The following is a 25,993-nucleotide window of genomic DNA, read 5'->3' as shown; positions in this document are numbered from 1 at the left end:
TCAAACTGCATTCGTCCTATCTCTGCCTCCTGAGTAGCTGGGATTATAGTCATGAGCCACCACACCCAGCCTCTTATTTATTCTTTTTTTTCATTATTTAGAGAATACTTTATTAGTTTCTATAAGCAAACCCATATAGATAAGACCTTACATATTTCTTATTTATTCTTTATTATTATTATTGAACATTAATTAGAATAATACTAGCTGCTGTACCATACAGGCCCAAAATACCTAATGGCTCAAGCACAATGAAAGTTTACATCTTGAGGCTGAGGACGTGGCTCAAGTGGTAGAGCACCTGCACAGCAATTGTGAGGCCCTGAGTTCAAAGCCCAGTACTGCCAAAAAAAAAAATTAAAAAAAACAGAAACTGGGTGTTTCCACTTGAAAATCCCCTAGATGGCCACAAGTAGAAATGTAGAAACTTGACTCCTATCTTTTGACTCTGCCTGCATCCAGTTTGTACAAGGTGGGGAGCCTAGAGGACACAGCTGGAAGTGGTGCACATCAAAGCCTGCGACTCTGTCATGGGCACACCCATCCACAAGGGAGAATTAGTCTCAAAAGAAGAGGAACTAGGTTTGGTGAAAAATAGGCCAATCACTGTCCCTAGCTTGGAGTTTGAGGAAGGGGAAAAAACATGTACATGAAAGAGCTGGAAACTGTATCTGATTTCAAATAGTCTGCACAACCCTTTCCTCTCGATCATTTTCTTTGACCCTGAGAAGCTGTTATTGTTCTGATTTTATCATCTATAAATCTAGGATAAGAGCTCTAGCGTAGGCCAGAGTTCAAAGTCTTACTCCCCAGCCAGCAGACCACATTCCTCTAACAGATCTGTTCATGCAAATGGTAGGCATGGTGGCCCCAGACCCCGGAGGGTCTGAGCTCTCATCACCAAATGGGACTAAAGTCTATATATATTGCAAAGCTCCAAATTCAAGCTATATAAAATCTCTCACATCCTCATTCTTATCTTCTTTTTCCAGAGCCCACACCTCATTCCACCAGCCAAAGCCAAACTCTGGACAAGAAAGCACAGGGCCCTGGGACTTCCAGTTCTGCCAGCAGGATCCAGAAGTCTGCCTCCCAGCACCGCCCTGGATCTAGACCCCTGGCAGTCAAACAGGATTCTGGCCAATCCCAGTCTCAGACTCATCCCCCCCGGAGATCAGCCTCCAGAAAGAGTGCTCAGAGGCCTCCCCACTGATGGCTAGGACTCACGGGAGCCTAGGTCCTCGGGATAATCTCAAATGGTGTTCTCTCTCCTCTAGTTTAATATGAGAACTTTGATTACTTAGTCTCAGGTCCTTGTTGGCTACCAGAAGGGAAGGACAATGGCTTTCCCTATCTTTTTGGGGGGGAGGAATTCTGGAACCTTCCCTGCACTAACTGACCTTCCCAATATCTTGCTTCAGACAGCTGTGGACCTCACATGCCAATAGTTTCCCTTAGCTCCAGACTTAGGAAGGAGGGGGCAAGACCATGAAGACCCCACTGATAAGACTATAGACTCTTTCCATGGTGCACTTGTTGGGTCCCACTAAACTGAAGGATGATGCAGAGGGGCCTACTTTTCTGACCATCACCTCTGCCCAAAGGAGATGAGGTGTTTTAAACAGAAGGTTCAAGAAGCAATGAAAATAAAGGTAGCAGCTGGTGGAGTAGCTCAAGTAGTAGAATGCCTGCCTAGCAAGCATGAGGCCCTGAGTTCAAACCCCAGCACCACAAAAATAAATAAATAAATAAAATAACTGTAAATGATCCAAAGTCCATTCACAGTGAACAGGAAGATTAGTGATACTCCAGCACCCAAGCTGAGGGAAACTAATGCCAATTAAGCACAAAAATGTACTGGAGCCTCCTAGCAGCAAGGCAAAGGGCAAGTAGGTAACAGTTCTGCCAGTCTAACTGAAGGAAATCTAAAGATTGCTCAGAACAGAAAAATATCTCATGCCCCAAGTTCTAAAAGGAATTTGATAACCTGCTTACTGCATAAGGGACCTTGAGGACAGTTTCATTGAAGAGTTTTGCAAAGGGTACAATGTCTCTAGTCTCTTGTCTCCAGTGATATGTCCACTTAGGGTCATACTGTGGTTCTACGCAGATTGTCTTCTACTGGGCACAAGTCAGGGAGACCAGACTATTAAGAAGATTTGGCCAGTAAAGAGTAGAAGTCACAGTTTAGAAGTCTTCAACAGCCCTAAATCTTGCAGACAGTTACTTTCTTTCATCTTTCTGTGCACTGAGCAGTGGGGTTGCACGACCAAGGAACCATCTCACACCACGCCTTTGAGCATTCTAAAGAGAGTTTTCTCCCTCAGACAGGTACCCCTACATCACAGCCACCACAAAACCAGGTTTCCAGGAGCTCTCAAGGCTATCTGCCACACCCTGGAATTCAGGCAAAGTCCTGGTGGAAAGAAGATTTTACAGACATTTCATAAGCTATAAAATTAAAATAATTTCCAAGTCCTTTCCAGTTCCTTCCCCTTCCCAATCCAGAGTCAAAACTTCACACAAAATCTGCGATGCAGTGGGAATGGGGCCGTATAACCAAGACAAATTACTTCACCCCAGCCCATCAGGGAAAATGAAAATGTGGTGATGCATGCATCACAGAGAGCCCCCAGATCCAACACTGCCTGAGTGTCACATGCTACCTTCTGGAAGCAAATACCTGGCTGTAAATTTACCTACCTGAGACCTCAACCCAGTAATCCAGGCACTCTAATCCAACTAATCATCACTGAAAGGTGTAAACAGCCACCATCCAGCACCTGGCCTTCAACATTATCTTATCTAGGTATGTCAGCCTGGCAAAGGGAACAAGATTAGGGTAACCTGAGCCATCGGCCTCCCAGTGATTATCATTAGGCCTTGGATGTTTATCAATACAACGAAACACTCACTGCAAATTCAACAAATCACCTGTTCTGATGAAGCATAACTTCATATGAGGGAATATATTTGTTATCTATTGCTGTATACCAAATTATCCCCAAAATGTGACAGCTAAAAATAATAAATATTTATTATGATTACATAGTTTCTGTGGGTCAAAATTCAGGAGTGGTTTAGCTGGTTATTTCTGATTCTGGATTCTGCAGGCAAATTCTCAGTTGGGCTCCAATCATTGGAAGGCTCAACTGGAGCTGAAAGATAACATTCCCAAAATGTCTCACGCCATGACTACTGGCAGAAGCCAGTTCCTTGTTGGCTATTGACAGGAGACCTTGGTTACTGTCCCTCCCTGTGGACCACTCCATATTGCTGTGTCAAAGTCAAATAAAAAGATGGTGGCAAATCTCCAATAAAAGAAATTTTATTTGGGAATAAACAAGAATAGGATTGCAATCTGGGACACAACCTGCACAGGCCAGGTAGACTGTGATACATCTGGAAAATAAAGGAAAGGTTGGGGGTTTTCTTAGAACAGAGAAACCTATGCAAGGTATTGTAAAAGAAACTTCACTGGCGTTTTTGGTACTTGGAGAAGCTGGAAGCACTGATTACCAAGTGGCAGGAGTTATGATGTAAAGCTAATCTTAAAGTCATAGTTACAGTGTCAGTTGCCAAGTAAAAATAGTCTTCAAGATAGGACAGGCTGTTTCATTGGATTAATTTTGTGAGGTAGTTCCTACAGGCATCAGTGACCTGAGTGTTTCCCTTTCTTTTCCATGGTCCCTCAACTCCATTTTAGTAGAGCATAACTGGAATGACTCCATTTTGTTTAATAAAGTTTTCACAGCTGTTTAGATGTCCTCACAATAAGGCACTGGTTTCCCCCAGAGCAAGTGATCTAAGAGGGAGAGCAAGAAAGAACCACAATACCTTTTATGACCTAATCTCAAATCACAACATCAATTCCACTACTTTCTATTCATTAGAAATGAGTCACTAAGTCTAGCTCACACTCAGAGGGAGGCAATTAGGCTTCGCTTCACAAAATGAAGGTTACCAAAGGATTTGCAGACACATTTTAAAAGAAATTTTGACTGAAATAGTTGCAAAACCTCTGTCAAGAAAAATCTAGCCAGGTGTCAGCGGCTCATGCTTGTAATCCTGGCTATTCGGAGACTGAGATAGGGAAGATTAATTTTCAAAGCCAGCTGGGACAAATAGTTCACGAGACTCCATCTCCAAAAAATAACCAGAGCAAAATGAACTGAGATGTGGCTCAAGTGGTACAGCTCCTGGTTTGCAAACACAAAGCTCTGAGTTCAAACTCCAGTTCTACCAAAAAAAGAAAACTTTAAAACATTTTTTTTTTTTAGAAAAATCCACCAGACAATTAGTTACAGTGGCTTCAAGAACCCTTATGCTACAAAAAAAAAATTTGTAATGAGCTATGGTAGAAGAAGAAGGCATCAGTATGAGAGGATGGGTGATATGATGTGGCTTTGTAACTGCGACATGTTTTGGAAAACAGACCAACTGTTGCTATCATCTCTACGTTCTTGGGTTTGACCTCTTAATTCATTCCATCTTAAAATTTATAGATGGGTGTGGTAGCACATGGAGGTGGAGGCAGGAGGACCAAAAGTTCAAGGCCAGACTAGGCTGCATAGCTACATAATGAGACCCTTAAAAAGCCCAGTTCAGCCTAAGGGGCCATCAGGCATGAAAACGAAAACCCCTTCCTTCCTTGCACCTCTCCTTCTTTCTTTACACTCTCCTAAGAGTGATTGGTTTGAACTAGAAAGTCTATTTAACAATTTATCCAAACAAATATAACCTAAGTCTTACTGTTATTACCCTAGTTGGTGTGTGTGTAAAGAAGCTATCTTGATTTTTGCTTCCGGTGAGAGATTTCAAGTAAGCAGTGAAGCAAAATAGTGAAGAGTACAGTTTATTAGAATGAAAGACACTTTCAGAGGTGAAAGTGGGCCATCTCAAAAACAAAGATCAAGAACAATGATCATTTCTACCCCAGCATAGGCTTTCATTGAACCATAAGGAGCTTGGAGCATCAAGTCCCTCCCCAAGACTGCTTACAGGGAGTGACTGACATAAAAGATATGAAAGAATTACATACCCCAATAATCACATGCAATTACTCATGACCACCTAAGAAAAATCAATGGTGGGGGTGGGGGAGTGTCTGCAATTACATTAAAATGACCAAGGTAACTTTTGTTCACTTAAACTGGTTTGAGCCTAGTGGTATGCTTTGGCAGCCTTTACATTCTTTTTTTTATAATCAGACAGGATGATATATGTAACTTTTGTGTAGCAGATTTGGTCCTCAAGATCAGTATGTTGCTAGGATCAAAATTCCTTTGCATTTCCTTGGCTCACCACTTATATTTAACTGCTACTTAACAGGTGCATCCCTTCCTGGAAGGAAATGAAGCAGAAACTGAATTTCATGTGCTGGGGGTTATTTTTGTAGCTCAATCTTTTCACTTCTAATAATCTAAGAGATCAATTTCCACAAAGAGCTCTATTATACATAGAATCGCACAGGAAGTAGGAACAGGCTTTTGATGAAAATCAAGGGAAACACCTGACCTCCACCTCTACTCACACAAACTGGGAGTGGATGCATCAGCCACTCATCAGGGTAGGATACCAACAGAATCCACTATGCCGATGAGCCTTGCTCTGAAGTGCTCATCCAGCCCTGTCCAAAGCTGAGAAGCCAAGTTCCTCTTGCTCTATAAGGGATTTTAAGAAATTTGCCATGCAAAAAGGACATCTGTCTCTTGACCTTGGCAGAAAGAGGAGAAAAAGTTCCCTTTGAGAAGTTCTACTGACAAGGCAGCCCTCATACTGAGGATCTAAATTCTCATATGTACTTTCCAAAAAAATCTCAAATGGAAATCTTAATTTAGAGTGACCTTTGGTTGATAGTGTCTCCAAGAGAGAAAGAAAAAGACAAAGAAATAGAAATAGCACAACAAATATATAGCACGTGAGGTGACAGAAATCAATCAAGATATTTCATGAATCAAAATAAATAGAAGATGAAGATTCTGATGGATAGTTTTTAAATCCCACATGCTATTCCCAAGATATACCTTTAAAACCTAAAGATATGGTTGGGTTGGGACTTTATTCATTTTGGTTCCTAAGAATAAAAACTAAAATGTAATCTTCAAAAGTAAAATCACCAGGTATGAGTGCCATCAAATGTTCTAAATTGGGCTTCTTTTTTGAATGCTGAGGATTGCTTTTAGGGAAGCCATCTGCAGTGTTGTGCCAGACAATATATTCCTTGATGCAGTAAGCTTAGGAAATGTGAAGAAAGGCCCAAGGGGAAGATGAGACAATATAGATCATAGCCATATATCTATCACTGAATCATGTCTAGGAAACCCAGTTTCCAAGCCAGACATGCCTGTAATCCCAGTTACTCAGGAGGTGGAGACAGGAGGATCCCAGTTTAAAGCCAGCCCAGGGAAAATTATCAAGACTCTATCTCAGAAATAATTCACACATGTTGGCACATGCCTGAAATCCCACTATTCAGAAGGGAGAGGTAAGAGACCAGTTCAAGCCCAGCCCAGATCAAGTTAGCACACGATTCTAACTGAAAAACAAACTAAAAAAAAAAAGGACTGGGGATACTGCTCAAGTGGCAGAGCACTCTAGATACAAGGCCTTGAGTTAAATCCCCAGTACTGAAGGCAGGGGGTGGGGGGGGCGGACACTCACTCAATTTCCAAATTATGATGATTTAACAAATTGACATGCTAAGTGGTCAATAAATACTTCACATTGTGCTAAGTATTCAGTAAAAAACAGATATTATCGCAGGTATGGATAAGATCAATGTCCCTGGGCCTGAACGAAACAATTAACCTATAGTCCCAACCAATGTCTGGGCTTCAGAAGTCATCATTGCCAAAAAAAATTAAGGACCACTGGGTTAAATTACCTCAAAATGCTTCTCATTTTTCTGTGTATATGGAAAGAGATGCTGCATGTATATGTAACTTTTTACCAAAGAATAGCGTGGAACTTCTTTCCATGTTTGAGTAAAGGACCCAGGAATTACTAGAAGCCCTTTCAAATTTGAAGTGAGGATTTTCTCACTCACAAACTGAGTGTAAAGTGTCACCATCTTGTGGAGGTTTCCTGCAGTTTCTCTTCCTGAAACTGTGAGATTGACTGGATTATTTCCACAGATCCCCATTACTGCTGCCCTAAATAAAAAGCCTAGTTTAATTTATACCAAAATGACATAGTCAGCAGTAGACTGGGACAAATGACAAATGACAAAGGTCATTTGTTTAGTGCATTCTCCTTTCCAAAGGGTAAGCAGTCTTATCTACACAGAAAAAGAAAAGGCCCAAGAGCCACATGGCTTTAAGCTTGAACCTGAACACACCTGGGAAAACCAAAGCCTCCACTCAGAACTGCTGCCCATATAGGACATATTCTCAGAAGGAACTCTAGACAACTGTCTTGCCCATCAATCACCTCCAAATTAGTCTCCAATAAAACTGCTTCATGGAGAATCAAGAATTTCGGAGGACCCAAACCATTCATCCTTTTATTCAAAAATTTCTTCTAGTCTAGATCCTTTAGTCTTTTGTCTAACTACCCATCAAGTTAAATTTTACACCTTTGGCAGGTTCTTGTTTCCCTTTTGCTTCCACTTTCTCCATCCCTCCATCTTCAAATGACCTACAAGTTGTCCTAAAATCCCTCTAACCATGAAGTCTACCTCAGGAACTAAGCCATACTTCTTCCAGTCAGCCTCCATTATATTTGAGTCCTGGATTACGATCAGTCTCCCATGACTGTAAGTTTCTAAAGACAGAGATCATGTGTTCATGACTACATTGTTTTTATTATTCTCCTGGTTTTCTGCATGGTTCACTTGTTTCCTTATGTCCTCCACTCAAATGCTTTCACCAAGGACCTCTGTGAAACAAACAATGCACTATTTCCTAACACTTACCAGCATCTGATGTGCTACAGGTTTACTTTATTTACTGTCACTGCTAGAATGTAAATTTCATGATGGCAGGGATTTGGTTTTGTTTACTACTGTATTCCCAGCAACTACAAAGACACCTGGTATGCAGCAGACAAACTTTTTTTAATGCATAGAAGGATTGACTGATTCCATAGATTCTTAAATACCAAGAAAATTTGATAGCTGGTTCTTCATCTGTAAAGGAAAAAGATGCTGGATCAGTCTCCAAGTTACCCTCTAGCTTCAAAATATCTGTTCTCATGAGTTCAAGAAATACCTGCTAGATTGCTTAGTTGGATTCTTAGAAGATGAACTGTGGCTTTGGACTCATTTCTTGGCTCACTGCTTTTACCACCCACCATCACGCCAATCTTCATGTCTCTGAGGTATCTGCAAAGTAAAATGCGTCCCCTGAAGCCAGGCACAGGTGGCTCATCCCTGTAATCCCATCTACTCAGAGGCAGAGATTAGGAGAATCGTGGTTCAAAGTCAGCCGGGCAAATAGTTCACAAGACACTATCTTGAAAAAAACCCATCACAGAAAAGGACTGGTGGAGTGGCTCAAGGTATAGGCCCTGAGTTCAAACCCTAGTACCACGAAAAAAAAAAGAGTCCCCTGAGCCTAATGTACTTGTAGGGATGTCAGCTGTCAAGGCCAGCTCACACTTAAAAGAACTGAGCTGAAGTTGATGGGAGTTGATAGTTGTCTGAGATTAGGAAGCTCACCAGCTTTGGTACTCCAAAATTGTTTTGGTCAACAGCATCTTAACTCTTCATTCAAAGGTAAATAGTGTTCTTTCTGTGCAAGATCAGGTGTTAACAGCTATGGATGGCAAGGGTTGTTCAAAGAGGAGGATATGCTAAGGACAAGGAAGGACAAAGATAAAAGAAGAAAGGAGGACATCTACCTCTAACACTTATCTAAAGCCACAATCATAAAACTAGAATAACTCGGAATTGAGGTATAATGAAAATACTGCTTATCAAAGTATATAGAACACAGCAAAGCACATAGTTAACATATACTTAAGAAGATAAAGTTAGCTGGGCACTGGTGGCTCATGCCTGTAATCCCAGCTACTCAGGAGGCAGAGATCAGGAGGATCATGGTTCGAAGCTAGCCGGGGCAAATAGTTCCATGAGACCCTATCTCGAAAAACCATTCACAAAAAAATAGGGCTGGTGGAGTGACTCAAGGTGAAGGCCCTGAGTTCAAGTTCCCAGTACCACAAATAAATAAATAAATAAATAAGGTATTGAGCCAAACACCCATATTAAGGAATTAAACAGAAAAATCAAACCCAAAGGAAATGATGTGTTAATCTTTTATTACTATGACAAAATATCTAAGGTAATCAACTTATAAGGAAGAAAGCTTTATTCTGGCTCACAGTTTCAGAAGCTCCTGTCCATAGCCACTTGGCTCTGTTGCTCTGGGGCTTGTACTGAAGCAGAACGTGATGGGAGGGAGTGCACAGTGGAACAAAGCTGCTCACCTCATGGCAGCTAGGTACCAAAGAGAAAGGAGCCAGTGTCTCAATATCCCCTTCAGAGGCACATCCTCAATGACTTAACTTGCTTTCACTAGGTCCCACCTCCTAAGGGTTACATCATCTCCCAGTAGTACCACAAGCTGGCAACCAAGTCTTTAGCATACATTCCTTTGGGGGACATTTAAGATCCAAACAGGATGCTTGTAATCCCAGTTACTTGGGAGGCAGAGAGCAGAAGGACTGCAGTTTGAGACCAGCCAGGGCAAAAAGTTAGTGAGACCCTATCTCAATCAATAAGCCAGGAACGGTGATGTGTGCCTGTCATTCCAGCTTTGGAAAGGCCATAAGGAGGAGGACTACAGTCTGAGGCCAGCTCAGGGTAAAAATGTGAGACCCTTCCTAAAAAATAACTAAAGCACAGAAGGGCTAGGAACATGGCTGAAGTGGTAGACTGCCTGCCTAACAAATATGAGGCCCTGAGTTCAAATCTCAGTACTGCCCCCAAAATTTCCAAATCATAACATAATAAAAAGGAAGTTAACTAAAAAGGAAATAAACATAGTACAGAGGATCAACAAAATCAAAAGTTCTTTTTTTGAAAAGGTTGATAAAATTAATATTCTAACAAGGCTGATGAAGTTGTGTGTGTGTGTGTGTGTGTGTGTGTGTGTGTGTGTGTGTTACTGGGGGGATGAACTCAGTTTGTGCTTGCTAGACCAACATGCTACAAGGTCGATGAAATTAAGAAAAACACAAAAATACAGAGGGTGCCAATGGCCCACACCTAAAATCCAAGCTACGCAGGAGGCAGAGATCAGGAGCATCGAGGTTTGAAGCCATCTGGGCAAATAACTCAAGAGACTCTATCTAGAAAAATACCCAACACAAAACAGGGCTAGCGATGTGGCTCAAATGGTATAGCGTGAGACTATGAGTTCAAACCCAGTACTGACAAAAAGAAAAAAAGCAAAAGTAAGTAAATATTAGAAGTAAAAAAAAATCTCATCACTACAGATGCTGCAGAGGGATAAAAAACATTCAATCCAAATCTATACCAAAAAATGTGAAAGCACAGGTGAAATGAACAAATTCCCAGAAGAGTATAACTAACAAAACTGCCCTCCCAAGGTTTCTCACACCTGAATAATTCTACCGCCATTATAAATCTGAATCAGTAATTATAAATATGCTTTCAAGATCCTCTCTTTGGTTTGGTGTTTTGCTGTTTCATCATAATGGGTATAAATGTGGATTTCTTTTTATTTGAAAATTAAAATTCCTGTGCCTTTGGATCCATACTTTTCATCAGCACTGGGAAAGCTGCATTCATCATAGCTTCACTATTATTCCTCTCTTCTTCTTCCTACCTTCTGGGGTTTCAAGGCAGATGTTAGACCCTTTCACCTCCCATTCTTTATCTCCTAATCTTTCACCTCCTGTCTCTGTTGCATGCTGAGTAAATTATTTGGATATATCTTTCAGTTCACTGATACTTTCTTCTTCAGTGCCTGACTTGTACTTCTTCTCAACTTCAATGAATTTTTCACTTTTATAAGTACCATGCTGCCATTTCTGTCCTGCTCCTCTGACAAGCCTACCCATCTCCAGAACAGGGTCCACAATCCTTTTCCCTTAAAGGGAAGGTAGTATGTATTTTGGATTCGTGTACCACATACTCTCTGTTACATATACATCGTCATTTTTTTCTTTTGTACAACACTTTAAAAATGTAAAAATTACCAGGCATAGTGACAGGTACCTGTAGTTCAATGCTACTAGGGAAACTGAAGCAGAAGGATCTCAAATTCAAGCCCAGCCTGGACTTTATAGGGAAACCCTGCCTCAAAAATTTCGTGTTTAGACTTGTGCCCTGTCCCCTGGATATCTCACTATATGTATGCAAATACTCCCAAATAAAAATCTGAAATCTGAACCACTTCTGGTCCTTCCAAGCATTTCAGATAAAGGACACACAACCTGTATGGCATTCAAAGTGCAGAAAGTGCCTGTGGTAATGAGCCTGGTTCTCATTATGTACTGGTGGCACTCCCAAAGACCATACAAGCCTCAATGAAGACACCAAACAGCTTGGAACCAATAGAGGCCCAATGCTCAGAAATACTGGTATCTGACTGGGATCAGTGCATTTCAGAGGACAGGGTGCACAGGGCCAGGGGATAACCCAAAGCAGCCATGTCACAAAGGGATTAATGACTCCTAGAATGAAATACTAGAACCTAAGCACAAATGTCACTAGGCTATCACAGTGCTCTCATAAAACCCCACTGCCATTTTGAAAAAAGCCAAGGAAGAGAAGACTCTTACCTTAACAAGACTGTTAAAATCAGAAATGATTCAGATATCAATTAGCAAGCGTACCCTCTGAATGTGTTTTCCACTTTCCCACATTTCATCAGTGGCAATATCCATTTACTGCCACTGGAAGTTGAAAAATAAGTAACTGTTTTACCATGTGTATTTAGAAAGAAGTGTCTTCATATGTGTGTTAATGGCTGAAGTAATGGGAATGTGTATAAAACAAAGAGGTGTTCACAGTTTCTATAAGAGGTGACGGGAGAACTAGGACTCAACTGAGAATAGGTAATATGAAATGTTTATCGACAAAGGGACAAAAAGCGGGTTGGGGAGACAGCTTGGTGGTAGAGTGCTTGCTAGCATCCAGAGGCCTTGGGGTCAATTCCCAGTAACCACAAATAAACAAAAAAACAACAAAAACTACGGAGGCTTTACAGGCTGCTCACACCTGTAATCCTAGCTATTGAAGAGGCAGAGATTAGGAGGATCTCTGAAAGCCAGAGGTTGAAAGCCAGCCCCTGGCAAATAGTTTGGGAGATCCTATTTTGGAAAAACTCATCACAAAAAAAAGAGCTTGGCTCAATCAGTTGAGTGCCTGCCTAGTAAGTGTGAGGCCCTATGTTCAATCCTCATTGGCGCCACAAAACCCCCAGCCAATCAATTATAAAATAAAAAGGTGCCTAGGCTAAAGGCATGGCTCAGGCAGGCACAAAGCCCGGAGTTTAAACCCCATGCCACCAAAAGACCACTAGCATCTGTTGAGTTCCACATGTCAGGCACCACACTTACTTCCCACCTGGTCATATAGTAGACAGTCAATAAAGGTTTGTTAAAGGGATAAAGCCTTTAATCTTTATTCTGCAAAAGAAATGAAAGCTGAGGTTAGGTGATTAAGGTCATATTGTAGGTAAGTGGCAGAGTGAGGGATGAGTCCAGGTCTGCTTACTCTGACTCATATTTACTACAGTATAACATGTTCCCCCTAAACTTAAGAACCACAATATGGTATTTCTCATGATTCAGTGAGTAGATGAGGTGCAACTAGGTGGCTCTTCTATTGTTCTCAGTTGGGGGCCGATGCTAGCATAGGCTGGAATACACAATGTCTACTATCTTGGCAGAGACGGCTGGAAGGTTAGACTGCTGTCCATCTCTGTGTATTCTCAGGGCCTCTCCCTCTCCACATGGTCTCACAAAGTGGAGCAGGCAGACTTCTTATGTGCGTTCAAAAGTACATAAGAATGCTCGAGGTTTCTAAGTGCACAAAAGGCTGAAATCCAGAACTGGCACAGAATCACTTCTGCCACAGACCCACCCCAATTCAATGTGGAACACAGGAACAGATACCAGGAAGATGGGTATCAGTGGCCATTTTTGGAGACTAGCTACCACAGCCCTTCGTTTTATCACAGCACTTAGTTCTCCCACTATTTCATGCCACTATAAGCACCTGAATAGATATTCTTGCTTTAGAACCATTATTCAGGCAGTAAAAAGGAAGAGGGCTTGGAGAAGGCAAACCAAAGGTGTTTGGTTGTTGTTTTTGTTTTGTTTTTTATGGTACTAGGGTTTGAACTCAAGGCCTACAACTTGACTCACTCCACCAATCCTTTTTTTTTGTTTTTGTTTTTTTTGAGATAGGGTTTTGCAAACTATTTGCCTGGGCTGGCTTCAAACCACGATCCTCCTATCTTTGTCTCCTGAGTAGCTAGGATTACAGGCATGAGCCGTCTGTGCCTGGCGCACAGGTTTTATAGAAGTCCATTTTGGTGGTGAAGGTTTGAACCTAGGCAGGAGCAGTGAACTTATCAAACAGCCCTAGGGGAAGGAAGAGATGGTCTATGGCATCACAGTCTACAGATGCACACTGGAGGCTGAATTTTAAGTATCAGGGGGAGATATTTTAATAACAAGATGAAGGTGAAGTCAAAGGAGTATTTTTAGTATTTACACATTACCTCCCCATCTAATCACAAGCATATGCATCTCACTACATGGAATTCACTTTTCTTCAGACATGTAAGTTGGCAAACTACTGTATTATATATAGCCCATTTATAGCCAGATGGCTCAAATGTATCCAAAGGATGACTGTACTCGGATTCTGTCAAGTCACTAAACCGTTTAAGAAAATAAAATATATGAAACTTATTTGACTTAATTATAACATTTTTAATCCCCTTAGAGTAATTATTTTAACTTAAAAGGGCATACTTTACTTAAGGATATCCAGATTTGGGGTTCGTTATTTAAAGCAAAATTTTAAAAGTCACCTGAGCGCGCCCAGCACCGCCCTGGAGGACGAGGAAGCAGCTCCCATTCACGTTAAGAATTTGGGGCCTCGCCAGCCGGTGAGCAACACGTGGCCCTGCAAAGAGTTGGGTCCTGTGAAGCAAGGGCGAAAAAAAGGCCCAGGAAAGACATGAAGCCGTCTTTCTTTTTTAAGTTATTGCCTGCTACCATCACTTTAAAAAATAGTAAGAGTAATAATTAAGTTTTAAAAACAGGAAGAAAGCCACGAGGAGCCATGTTTCCTGCAAGGTCTGCGCCAGAGTGTCCCAGACCCCTCCCCGACCAAAGAAACAAAGAGCACGCATCCCACGGGGCTCCGGGGATGGGGAGGAGGGTCCTGGGGTGCACGAGGGGTCTTTAGGTCCGAGGTCGCCAGGGCGGCGGGAAGCGGGTTCAGCGACATTTCGGCCTGGGGTGGTCGCCTTGGCCCATGTATGGGGCCACCCGCCCCGACTGCGCTGAGCTCTACGACACTTACAAGACTAAAGTACAATGGATCTATTTGGAAAAGTGCATTTCCAAGCCGTCCTGCGGCCTGCAGGCCCGGCACAACCCCGCGCGTCCCCGGCAACCGCGCCCGCCCGCGCAGCCGCAGAAGCCGGAAAAGGTCGGCTAGCTCGCGCTCGGAGCCACACTCCGGACGATCGCACCCCGGCGGACCCCTCCGAAGACTCGAAAATGGTGCCGACCTCGTCCTCTGATTGGCTAGACCCGAAGGAGGCGTGGCATCCAGAGTCTGGTTCTGCGCGCCAGAGCCCGCTAGCCGCATTGCGAGCCAGGGAGGGAGCAGGCGCCATGGTGAGGAGTGGTTGTTGGTTGTGGGCAGTGCGAAGGCCATGGTTTGGGTTTGGGTTCAGGCTCGAGTCCCGAGTTGAGCCAGGCAAGCCCTGCTCCGGGAACGGGACCGAGCGGACTCGAGAGCCTCTCTGATGTTCTCCCCCCGGCTCCCGTTCCAGGTTCTGCTGCACGTGCTGTTCGAGCACGCGGTCGGCTACGCGCTTCTGGCGCTGAAGGAAGTGGAGGAGATCAGCCTGTTGCTGCCGCAGGTGGGTCAGATTGGTGGGTTCGCCCGCCTGCACTGCAGCCCCTCGGGCCGCCAAGCCCCAGCATGCACCGCGCGCTCCCACGTGGCCGGTCGTGCGGGCTGGGGGGAGCGAGGGAGGGAAAGCTCTGGAGCAGGAGATCCTTTCCTTGACTCATGATTAAAATCTTTTTAGGAACGGTTAGCAATGTGCCTCGCCGCTGAAAGTAAAACCCGGGATATGGGGCCCATCTGTTGGTATATTTTAATTACGACCGGAGCCGATAACGTTTGCGGCGCCGAGCAGAGGCTAGAGTGGAAGAAAGAAATCACTCATCTTTTTCCCCACAGGTGGAAGAGTGCGTGCTCAACCTGGGCAAGTTCCACAATATCGTTCGTCTCGTGGCCTTTTGTCCCTTTTCCTCGTCCCAAGTCGCCTTGGAAAATGCCAATGCGGTGTCTGAAGGTGAGTTGACCACCGACGAGTATTTGAGGGCTATAAGGGAGGTGGAGTTCTTAGCGATATTCTCTTGGAATACCTGCCCTTTTTTTACCTAGTTCATTCTAAACTTACTGCTGGGCAATATGTGAGATATAGACGATGTTAATTTAAAATAATTGTAGCTGGGTGTGGCAGAAAGGCCTGTTATCTCAGCACTTGGGAGGCTGAGGCAAGAGGATGAAGAGTTCGATACCACCCTGTGCTAAGTAGTAAAACCCGTCTCAAAAACTGGTCCCAGCCTAACATGCATGAGACCGAGTTCAATCTCCAGTACTGGAAGTAAAAAATTAAAGCCCACAAACCAAGATGTAGGTTTTACATACTCGTGGGCATTGCAGTGATAAACATGATTCTTGAATGAGAGGGAATACGTGCCACCTGTTGCCTGAACATAATCAAATATCTGGTTCTGTTTTTTCAATTGATTGGAAAGGGCAATTTTGGCAAATAAGGCCAAGAAAAAGAGGACTGACCCCAGAAAGCAGATAGGGTACCAAATACTCCAGGGTTTGTTTTCAGTATGTGCTGTATATTAACAATTTTTCACAGTTGTGCTATTGGACCTCAGTCCAGGGCCCTCCCATGGATGAACCAGGCTTTGCAGTGATGACTTGTGAAATCTGTCAATCCCCTGAGTATAATCACTGATGTCTCTCTGTCTCTGAGCAATGCCTGAAGGGGAGGGGTCTAGGCATGCCACCCCAGCAATGCACCAATTTTGAAGCATCCTTCCACATATTAGTGAGAGCTATGTTCTTTGTCCCGAGGCGTCGTTCATGAGGACCTCCGCCTCCTCCTGGAGACCTATCTGCCTTCAAAGAAAAAGAAAGTACTTCTGGGCGTCGGAGACCCCAAGATTGGTGCTGCTATACAAGAGGAACTAGGGTACAACTGCCAGACGGGAGGTGTGATAGCTGAGATTCTGCGTGGTGAGATAATCTTGCCTTAATATTTTCAAGGGGGTTCTGGAAGCTTAGGGTGTTTCAGGTTGCTCCTGTTTTCCTGGTGCCTGTGGGTGCAGAAACTAGCTCAGAGTCCTTCCTTGCTCACAGTCCTGCCCTCCTCTTAGGAGTTCGTCTGCACTTCCATAATCTGGTGAAGGGTTTGACCGATGTGTCAGCTTGTAAAGCCCAGCTAGGGTTGGGACACAGCTATTCTCGTGCCAAAGTTAAGTTTAATGTGAATCGGGTGGACAACATGATCATCCAGTCCATTAGCCTCCTGGACCAGCTGGACAAAGACATCAATACCTTCTCTATGCGTGTCAGGTAAGATGCAGGGGCCACTGAGTCTTTAGCCTGTAGTTTAGCTAATTTTGAATCCTTGTGATGTGTGCTGGAGTTAGGCCCCTTGGTGCTTACCACAGGCTGTGTTCTTCCACTGACTATATAAAAAGGAGGGAAAGTAAACCTACCCCATATATACCTCAACCCAGGCACTGTGCCTGGTCTGTATTCATGGGAAGACGTGGGGTGGATTTGAATCTGACTTGTTCACATTTCCTCTAGGCAGAGTTCAGTGTGAGAAGGGCTTCATTGTTTGAGAAGGGGCAGCTGGGCCAGTGTGTGATTATGCCTCTTTGCAGGGAGTGGTATGGGTACCACTTTCCGGAGCTGGTAAAGATCATCAATGACAATGCCACATACTGCCGCCTTGCCCAGTTCATTGGAAATCGAAGGGAGCTGAATGAAGAAAAGTTGGAGAAGCTGGAAGAGCTGACTATGGATGGGGCCAAGGCTAAGGCTATTCTGGATGCCTCACGGTCCTCCATGGGTCAGTGCAGAACCTGGCAACTGCATAAGGTATGGAACTTTGAATATCTGGTCCTTCTGTTCACACTGCGTGTTTCCTAGGCATGGACATATCTGCCATTGACTTGATAAACATCGAGAGCTTCTCCAGTCGTGTGGTGTCTTTGTCAGAGTACCGCCAGAGCCTACATACTTACCTGCGCTCCAAGATGAGCCAAGTAGCCCCCAGCCTGTCAGCCCTAATTGGGGAAGCGGTGCGTCATGGGAATATTTAAAAAGGGGATAGCAGTGTTAAGATTCTGCATTGCTGTACTTGGCCCACCATATCTTCCCCAGTTGTGCATGAGGAGGAGGGGAGAACTTATACACCTGGCCCATCAGGAGTTAGTTCCCACTTTGACTTCTTCCTTGGCTCTTTCTTCAGGTAGGTGCACGTCTCATTGCTCATGCTGGCAGCCTCACCAACCTGGCCAAGTATCCAGCATCCACAGTGCAGATCCTTGGGGCTGAAAAGGCCCTATTCAGGTACCAGTGGGGGCACCTGCCCATATCAGGTGCCACTTCTGGTGCCCACTGCTTGTTTGGGGATCACAGTGATGGCTGACCAGGGCTCCCTGACCTATACAGGCCTCTGCTATGGGGGTGATGGCCAGTCCTGGTGTCTGAGTGATTCTCAGGGCCCAACAAAGGGACCAAGTTTCCAGGTCAGCGACATTGAGTGCCTTCCCTGTGCCTCTGGGAGCTGTGGGTTGGCATGTATTGGGGTGAAGAGTCTAGCCCAGCCTGAGGCTCTACAGACTGGGAGGGGCAGGGCAGGAAGAACTACCTTGACTAATGGGGTTGAAATGTCTGATCTTAAACTCTTCACTGAATATTCTCTCAGAGCCCTGAAGACAAGGGGTAACACACCAAAATATGGACTCATTTTCCACTCCACCTTCATTGGCCGGGCAGCTGCCAAGAACAAAGGCCGCATCTCCCGATACCTGGCAAACAAATGCAGTATTGCCTCACGAATCGATTGTTTCTCTGGTATGGGTTAGGGAGGTTGGTGGTTGAGAAGGGGCCGGGAGGGAGGGAGGGAAAGTTGACTACCTTAAGCAGCTTCTACAATGATGGTAATATTTTTCGTCAACAGAGTTCACTTAGCAAATGTTGATACACTGGGTCTGAGTGAAGCTGAGGGTAGAGGGAATACTGGGGGTGAGAGGTAATTGTCCCTTCACAAGTTAACAGACTTTGTTTATCCACTCACACACCCAGAGGTGCCCACAAGTGTATTTGGCGAGAAGCTTCGGGAACAAGTTGAGGAACGACTATCCTTCTATGAGACTGGAGAGATTCCACGGAAGAATCTGGATGTCATGAAGGAAGCAATGGTTCAGGTTAGTTTGGGCCTTTTCAGGTGGCTGAGAATTGTAACTGGCTGTTGGAGGTGATGAACTGTTTTGGCCTGACCTTGTGGAGTGAAGGCAAAAAAAAACTGATTTAATGAGCCTGATCCAATAAAGCCAGGAAGAGAGGCTCTGGCAAGCTGGGGGTCTTCAAGCCTCTTCAGCACTTATTTCTTTTGTCAGGCAGAGGAAGCTGCTGCTGAGATTACCAGGAAGCTGGAGAAACAAGAGAAAAAACGTTTGAAGAAGGAAAAGAAGCGACTAGCTGCTCTTGCCCTGGCATCTTCAGAAAACAACAGTAGTACTCCAGAGGAGAATGAGGTCAGTCAGCAGATTAGCCCTCCAGGAAGATCCTAGGTTGTAGGATTTTTCAACAGCATAACAAAGGATGTGCTATCTCAAGCCATGGTCTGGAGTCCAGGCTTTTGAACTGAACATCTAAAACTACCTCTTGATTCTATAGGAAGGAAATAGGTGCTGAGAGAACTTGCTCAAGAGCCCAGAGAGCTGGTTGTAGCACACACCCGTTCCCTGGGCAAGTGTGCTCTGTCCTCGGCTGCCTCCCAGGAGTCCTCAACAGGGGGTAGTGTAAATTCCTGCTCTCCTTGTACTCAGCCATGTATCTGGAGGTGGTAGTGTTTCACAGTGGGGATGGGGAAGGGAGATCACCAGTAATTCTAGGGTAGAATCATCCCTCTGGGATTTTCATTTAATGCCACCATGACACAGTTTCAGGGTCCCTTTTGGAACTGGGGTGATGACCCTATTGAAACCAGCAGGGAGGGGTTTTTCATAGGTTTCCTCTTTACATGTTCCCCCCAATTTCTAACTGGGAGTAGTTGAGGGTGGATTTCTAAGTTATACCTATATGATCAAACATCTAGGTATAAAGCGCATTGGACAGTTTGCAGGGTGTGTACATATGCACAAGTAACACTGTTCTGCTTATTTCCTCTTTAGGAAATACGTGAAAAACCCAAAAAGAAGAAAAAGCAAAAACCCCAGGAGGCTCCTCAGGAAAATGGGATGGAAGAGCCAGAGCCATCTGTCTCTTTGCCCAAATCCAAAAAAAAGAAAGCTTTTTCCAAGGAGGAATTGGTCAGTAGTGATCTTGAAGAGACAGCTGGTGGCAGTACAAGCCTTCCTAAAAGGAAGAAATCCTCACCCAAGGAGGAGACAGCTAGTGAACCTGAGGAGGCAGCCATCAGGAGTATCCCCAAGAAAAAGAGAAAATTCTCTTCCAAGGAGGAGCCTGTCAGCAGTGGGCCTGAAGAGGCTGCTAGCAGCAAGAGCAGCACCAAGAAAAAGAAAAAGTTCCAAAAAACACCCCAGGAAGATTAGGACATTTCCCTGGAGGGAGCTTACATTTCCCATGCCCCAAACCCCAATAAAAAACATTCACAAAAAGTTTGCTAGTAATGTTTTATTGAACACCTCACAGGGGTGTGGGCAGGCCTATGAGTAGGATAGGGCATCAATGACAGCCTCAGTGAAGTCTTGGCAAGTGGCATAGCCACCCATGTCAGAGGTTCGAACCTGTAGGGGAGAATTGTCATCATCCTGTGGCCTGGGTCCTATCCCTAACAATACCCACCCCCACAACCCAGTGTAGAGTTCATAAGGAAGGAGCCAGCCCCAGGACAACCTAGTCTCTACCCAGAGTAGCAATTATGGTCCACTGTACTGAAGGGACGTGTAGGTAACATGGTCCTTGTGAGGTTGGAGGGGAAAAAGGGCTCTAGCCCCCATGGGGGTGCAGGTGGCCGATGACAGACTTGATGAAGTCGGTTGTGGTGCTGTAGCCTCCCATGTCTCGAGTCCGCACCTACAGGCACCAACGGCAAAAGCCGTGGGAAAGAAGAGAAGAGAGCCCATGAAGGGAGGTAGGGGCAGTGTGATCAAGGAGATGGAGCCCAAGAAAGGTGACACAGGGCAAGAAGATGCAATACAGCAGGGGTGGAAAGAGGTAGCCAGGTATGGAGCAGAGATCTGCTCATTCTGAGCCACTGAAAGATACGCTGCCACCAAGACAGGATGAGAGGCCAAAATAGGATGGGAGGCTTAATGGGCAGTGGGATGGGGAGGTAGGTGCACATCAGAGAGGATGAGGTTACCTTGGAGGAAATGAGACAGACCAGGTGGGAGGAAAGGGCTCTCAGGCATGAAGAAAATGAAGCTAGCACTTCATCCTGCCTGCTCTTCCCCTGCCACTCCAAGGCTGCAGGATCTGCATTCAGGTGGCCCAAGAAAGAGGCAATGGATGGAGCAGAAAGGGAACAGCAGATGGGACTAAGAGGCAAAAGAAGACCCAAGAGGATGAAACAGCCAAAAGAAAGAAAGTGGAGAACAGCCCTGAGAAGGTCACTCAGCAGATGTTCTGGGGACCTGGAGGAAGTGGAGGCCTTTTTCAGATTCCCCAGAAAGTAGTGGCAAAGCCCTGAACCCAGCACCTTTCTAAACTCACCTTGCCAACTTTGATCACCTTCTTTACAGCATCTGCAATCATGTTGGCATGATACTCGAGACTGTCAATGTGGACAGGGAGACACTGAGACTCCAGAACACTTTCCCCATGATTTTCCCACCGGGGTTCCCCCTTATCACACACCCTTGCTCCCCTGACATACTTGAGATGCCGCAGCATGTTGGAAGCTGACAACAGCATGGCCGTGGGATTAGCTATATTCCTGCCCACTGCCTGGGCAAATGGGTGCCGGGCACCCTGTGGAGAGAGGGGCAAACCAGAGTCACTAGGAGGAGGCAGGTATATGACAAGGACATTATGAGAATGAAAGGGCAGACCAGCATCACTGAAAAGAGGTATGGGATCAAGGAGGAGGAGGCCACGGTCATTTGGAGGGGAAGGCACTGGGATGGAGGAAGAGTGAGAGGAAACCTGAGGTCAGAGGAAAAGTGGGTACAAATGAGTGAAGGAAAAGGTGACCTCGCTCACCATCTCAAAAACCGCATACTCTGCACTGTAGCTCTCACCAGGAACCACACCAGCTCCCCCAACCAGGCCAGCGGCTAGGTTGTCAATAATGTTCCCGTAGAGGTTGGGCATCACAAGCACGTCAAACTGGTAAGGGTTCTGCACCAGCTAGGGAGTAAGATGTGGGCGTGAGAAAGAGAAGTGAATTCTACTACTTACCTTCCCTCTACACTGTAAGAGTGGAGACATGCAGAGGGTCTCACCTGCATGCAACAGTTGTCTATGATCATTGTCTCAAACTTGATTTTGGGGTATAGTTCAGCAACATCCTCACAGCACTGCAGAAACAATCCATCCCCAAGTTTCCTGGCCACAAGCCAAACAGAACAGAATCAGCCAAGAGTGCAGAGGGCTACCTACCCAGGAACCCGTCCCATGCAAAACCACCCCTCTCACATGATGTTGGCCTTATGGACAGCCGTGACCTTGTTCCGCCCATTCTTGGTGGCATAGTCAAAGGCAAACTTTGCAATCCGCTGAGATTTGGTTCGAGTGACAATCTTCAAGCACTCAATCACGCCCCTTGCACTCTGGGTGAGAAGAGGTGACATGGGGAAGGGCTAGGTGTCCCATCTTTCTCCTACCTCTATTCCTGCCTCCTCCACCCCTAATGATTTCTGGGGCCTCACCTCGTGTTCCAGAGAGCTATATTCCCCTTCTGTCTGCTCTCGAATGATCACCAGGTCTAGATTGTTATGCCGAGTCACATACCCAGGAAGTGATTTCACATGGACTACATTGGCAAACAAATCCAACTTACGCCTGAGGGTGAACAGAGCCATCAGCTCTGTGCCTGTTGCCCAGCACCCCAGTGACCCAAGCTCACCCATCTACCTACCTCAGCCGCATATCATAGGAGGCTAGCTCTCCCTTATACTCCATTGGGGTATGGATCTTTCCTGCGGAAACCAAGTGTGGAGAGCAGTGTTAAGCACAAGCCAAGTTCAAAGGAGCAGAGACCAGTGTCCAAGCCCCCCAGGGTTTGGACAACCCAGATTCCCAATTCCAAATCTGTGGCCCTTAATTACCTCTGGCAAGGGGCAAAGGAGAATAATGTAGTTACAATCAGAAAATTTAGTCTACTGCTTTATTTTCAATCAACATATGTAATGTGTTGAAACTTCAAAATGACCAAAAGGAGGGCAGATTTTTTTTTTTTTTTTTTTTGCAGTACTGAGGCTTGAACTTAGGGCCTACACCTTGAGCCACTACTCCACCAGCCCTTTTTTGTGAAGTGTTTTTTTGAGACAGGGTCTCACGGAACAATTTGCTCAGGCTAGCTTCGAACTACAATCCTCCTGATCTCTGCCTCTGAGTAGCTAGGATTACAGGCATGAGCCACCAGTGCCTGGCAGAGGACAGATATTTTTCATGTTTATCAAAGATTACGGGTCTAACAGGTTGAAAAACAATATTGTGGATCTATGATGCTCCTTGATGTTTGTCTAGTCATGTGACATTTTCTTAGTCAACACTTACTGAAAATTGACTGTATAGCAGGCAACACAGATATCAATAAAAAAACCCACATAACTCCTATCCTCAAAGAGCAAACAATATACTAGGAAGACAGATAACATGAGAGACATAATAAATACCATTAGATCAGGATTAGCAGTGTGCACAGGAGTACAAAGAAAGAATTCCCTCTTGTAATAAGAATGTCATAAAAGAGCTGGTGCTTCAGTCTTTGGTTAAGAGAGTGCAGTGGGTTGAATAGTGATGGCAAAAATGGTACATCTATGTCTTAACCTCGAGAAACTGTAAATGTGACCTTACTTGAAAAAAGGTTGTTTGCAAATGTAATTAAGAATTTTGAAAAGAAATTGTCCTGAATTAGGGTGGGCCATAAATCCAACGATAAGTTCTTATAAAAAAAAAGAAGGGATAAAGATACGGAGACAGAGGGGAAAACCATAAAGTAAGAGGCAGAGACTGGAGAATTTCATCTATGAGACAAACAACACCAGGACAAAGCAAAAAAAAAAAAGATTCTCTCCCTAAGCCTTCAAAGGGAGTGTGACCTTGCCATCGCCCTAATTTCAGACTTCTGACTGAAATTAAGAGTAAATTTCTGTTATTTTCAGCCTCTCACCTAATTGTGGTTTGTTATGGCAGCCACAGGAAACAAATACTGTAAGAATTCTGACAGGTGGCATCAAAGGAAGAACATTCTAGGCCAGGTCAAGGCATTACATGGATTTGGAAAACTAAGACAGTCTAGTTGATTGAAGCACAGAACGAGTATTGTGGAATCAAAGCACAAAAGCTAAAGGCCAAGTTATAAAGAACTTAACATTCCTATGTAAATGTTGGGCCTGTTGAAGTTAGGCTTTTCAAAAGAAGAATAAAATAGAATAGCTGAAGGGAAGATAAAAGAAAAGGGGCACCTCCAACTGGCACTGTAAAGAAACACAAGACTTGATGATGGATGATGTAGCTTCAACACAGACACTTCACCCTTGGAGTCTTCTAGCTGACCTGACTCCTAGGTTCCCACTGGCAAGGAACAAATTCCCAAGTACCAGGAGTGGGCAGTGGGAAGTTGATATATTTGTATGTGTGGAGAGAGATTTAATGAACATTACTCATTTGACTCTAAATGACACATAGGCAGTGTGACAAGGGGCACACATACCAATGATGGCAACCTTGTTCTCCTTCATGGAACTCAACACCTGCTCCAGCTTCTCCTCAGAAGCCATATTCTGCACTTCGCTCAGGTGGTGCTCCTGGAACTCCACCGGGACAGCGGCAGCCTTCAATGACAGATCCCAAAAAAAACCAGGGTCAAGGTCAAGTAAGAACTTTCCAACCTACCCCCTCTTCCCTGCAGCCTTACCTGAACCCCACCACATCACTCACCTTGAACACTTCCTTGACTGCGTGCATAAGCTCCGGCCCCACGCCGTCTCCCGGCAGCATGGTCACAGGAAAGGCACCCTCCACAGTCACGTCTTGGACCTGTGAGTAGAACCAGTAAAGCTAGGGCAGGGCCAAGGGCAGGGGTCCCGCTGGGAGTGGGGTAGGAAGAAGCCAAAGAAACTGCGAGGAGAGACAGGGGCGTGAGTAAGGCCTGAGCCGGACTCGCGCGTACCTGACTCTGCGAAGCGGCCTGCGCCGTGGCCGAGGTACTCAGACTTCTCCATGCCGCGGGGTACCGGGCGGCCACCGCCACCTGCGACAGAGACACACAAAGCTATGAGGTCAGATCTAGGACCGCTAGACCCCAAACACTGCCGTGACCTTGCCCTCTTTAGGAGGACAAATCCTCCGCTCCACCACCCGCCCCCCTGCTCAGAGTGCCCCCTGGCCTCACTCGGGTCAGCCAGCGGACACCACTCAGCGCCGCCATGTTCTGAGCGGGAAGTCGCGCGGGAAGTGACGCCGGAAGCTGGCGCGGCTTGGGACCCCGACTTCCGGCCGGGCCCGGTGGGCTTCTCTGTCCCGCCGACCTGTGGTCTGCGCACTTAGCGTCCTCCTTCTCGTACATGACGGGGTGACACAGGACACCCGTGCATTTTGTTGCTTTATTTTCAGTCGCCATATTTAATTTGTTAAAATTTGAAAATAGCACTAAAGGAGAATATATGACTCTATATCAAACAAGGACCTGAATTTAACAAGAGGTTGAGAAACAATTCTGGGGAATCCGTATCCAAAAGTTTTTGTGTCTAAATGGTTGGTTGGTTGGGGGGTGGGGGTTGTTACTGATTTGGTTTTCTGGTGGGACTGGGGTTTGAACTGGGGGCTTTACGCTGTTACTCTTTTACCCAGTACTCACCGAACGGGCATGAGACATTAAATGACACACAGTGCACGGGAGCTGCATGTTTGTGTTTTCCTGTCAGTGTCCTAACCTGCCAGTTAGTTGCGGTGTTTTAATCAAATGCCCTTATTTTTCCTGTAAGGTCTTGTACTTTGCTCAGAGCAGTTGTTTCTCTTACACCAATACTGCTTAATAATAGGAAAGTTCAGCCAGTACTATTGAAAAGTTACTTAATCAATCTTTTAAGTTAGGAGGAAGTGATACCATCTTCCTCTAACTGTTATGGAGCCTTCTCCAAAGGCCATAACAATGAATAACTTGCCCTTGCCGCCTGTGTGTTCAGTGTGAGACTGGGTAAATTGAATGTCAGTTTCCTAGGCCTACAAATCCTCCAATATAAAGGTCCTGACCCGAGGTCCACAGAGCTCTGTTTGTCCATGAGTAGACATCAATACTGTGAACCTAGGTATAAAAAATCCAGAAACTTTTATTCTCTTAACCTCTTAACAAATTAAGCACTTCCTTTCATT

At 45.0% G+C, this 25,993-nt stretch overlaps 3 protein-coding genes and 5 non-coding genes across 13 annotated transcripts in view; 7 read left to right on the top strand and 1 right to left on the bottom strand.

Annotated features, from left to right (window-relative positions):
- Positions 1 to 2,735, top strand: part of Tmc2 (transmembrane channel like 2) — a 70,637-nt gene extending 67,902 nt beyond the window's left edge. Inside the window, exon 20 of the mRNA XM_074074465.1 lies at positions 993 to 2,735. Within this exon, the coding sequence (XP_073930566.1) occupies positions 993 to 1,213 (221 nt within the window). The 3' untranslated portion in view covers positions 1,214 to 2,735. The remainder of the gene's footprint in view (positions 1 to 992) is intronic.
- An 11,805-nt stretch (positions 2,736 to 14,540) lies between these two features.
- On the top strand, positions 14,541 to 20,420 carry Nop56 (NOP56 ribonucleoprotein). Of its 2 annotated transcripts, XR_012448190.1 has the most exons (13): positions 14,541 to 14,832; positions 14,991 to 15,080; positions 15,407 to 15,521; positions 16,325 to 16,486; positions 16,627 to 16,825; positions 17,143 to 17,330; positions 17,411 to 17,562; positions 17,733 to 17,833; positions 18,192 to 18,340; positions 18,572 to 18,693; positions 18,886 to 19,023; positions 19,166 to 19,285; positions 19,663 to 19,868. XR_012448190.1 is itself a non-coding variant. In XM_020173853.2 (12 exons), exons 1-12 carry the CDS (start codon positions 14,713 to 14,715, stop codon positions 20,041 to 20,043), a joined length of 1,917 nt encoding a protein of 638 aa, XP_020029442.2. In that variant the 5' UTR covers positions 14,541 to 14,712; the 3' UTR covers positions 20,044 to 20,420. The 2 variants fall into 2 exon arrangements, 1 of the variants encoding a protein (XP_020029442.2); XM_020173853.2 differs by lacking the exon at positions 19,166 to 19,285 and having other exon boundaries at positions 19,663 to 20,420.
- On the top strand, positions 16,156 to 16,226 carry LOC141423787 (small nucleolar RNA SNORD110). The gene has a single exon (XR_012448595.1). It is a non-coding gene; the product is annotated as a small nucleolar RNA SNORD110 (small nucleolar RNA).
- Positions 16,902 to 17,028, top strand: LOC141423750 (small nucleolar RNA SNORA51). Its single transcript, XR_012448568.1, has one exon. It is a non-coding gene; the product is annotated as a small nucleolar RNA SNORA51 (small nucleolar RNA).
- Positions 17,895 to 17,980, top strand: LOC141423785 (small nucleolar RNA SNORD86). The gene has a single exon (XR_012448593.1). It is a non-coding gene; the product is annotated as a small nucleolar RNA SNORD86 (small nucleolar RNA).
- Positions 18,416 to 18,485, top strand: LOC141423704 (small nucleolar RNA SNORD56). The gene has a single exon (XR_012448528.1). It is a non-coding gene; the product is annotated as a small nucleolar RNA SNORD56 (small nucleolar RNA).
- On the top strand, positions 18,739 to 18,812 carry LOC141423703 (small nucleolar RNA SNORD57). The gene has a single exon (XR_012448527.1). It is a non-coding gene; the product is annotated as a small nucleolar RNA SNORD57 (small nucleolar RNA).
- On the bottom strand, positions 20,111 to 25,083 carry Idh3b (isocitrate dehydrogenase (NAD(+)) 3 non-catalytic subunit beta). Of its 5 annotated transcripts, none has more exons than XR_012448192.1 (13): positions 25,014 to 25,083; positions 24,792 to 24,872; positions 24,560 to 24,658; positions 24,333 to 24,453; positions 22,533 to 22,593; positions 22,324 to 22,456; positions 22,091 to 22,224; positions 21,898 to 22,000; positions 21,656 to 21,802; positions 21,330 to 21,424; positions 21,167 to 21,227; positions 20,348 to 20,527; positions 20,111 to 20,238 (listed from the first exon to the last, which is right to left on the bottom strand). XR_012448192.1 is itself a non-coding variant. In XM_020173854.2 (12 exons), exons 1-12 carry the CDS (start codon positions 25,047 to 25,049, stop codon positions 20,441 to 20,443), a joined length of 1,158 nt encoding a protein of 385 aa, XP_020029443.1. In that variant the 5' UTR covers positions 25,050 to 25,083; the 3' UTR covers positions 20,111 to 20,440. The 5 variants fall into 5 exon arrangements, 2 of the variants coding, with proteins under 2 accessions (XP_020029443.1, XP_020029445.1); XR_012448191.1 differs by having other exon boundaries at positions 20,359 to 20,527; XR_012448193.1 differs by having other exon boundaries at positions 20,387 to 20,527.
- Positions 25,084 to 25,993: the final 910 nt, after the last annotated feature.

This window comes from Castor canadensis, chromosome 5, assembly GCF_047511655.1.
Source record: "Castor canadensis chromosome 5, mCasCan1.hap1v2, whole genome shotgun sequence".
NCBI classification, from domain to species: Eukaryota; Metazoa; Chordata; class Mammalia; order Rodentia; family Castoridae; genus Castor; species Castor canadensis.
The sequence above is the reverse complement of the archived record's forward strand: the minus strand, read 5'-3'. Positions and strand labels throughout refer to the sequence as shown.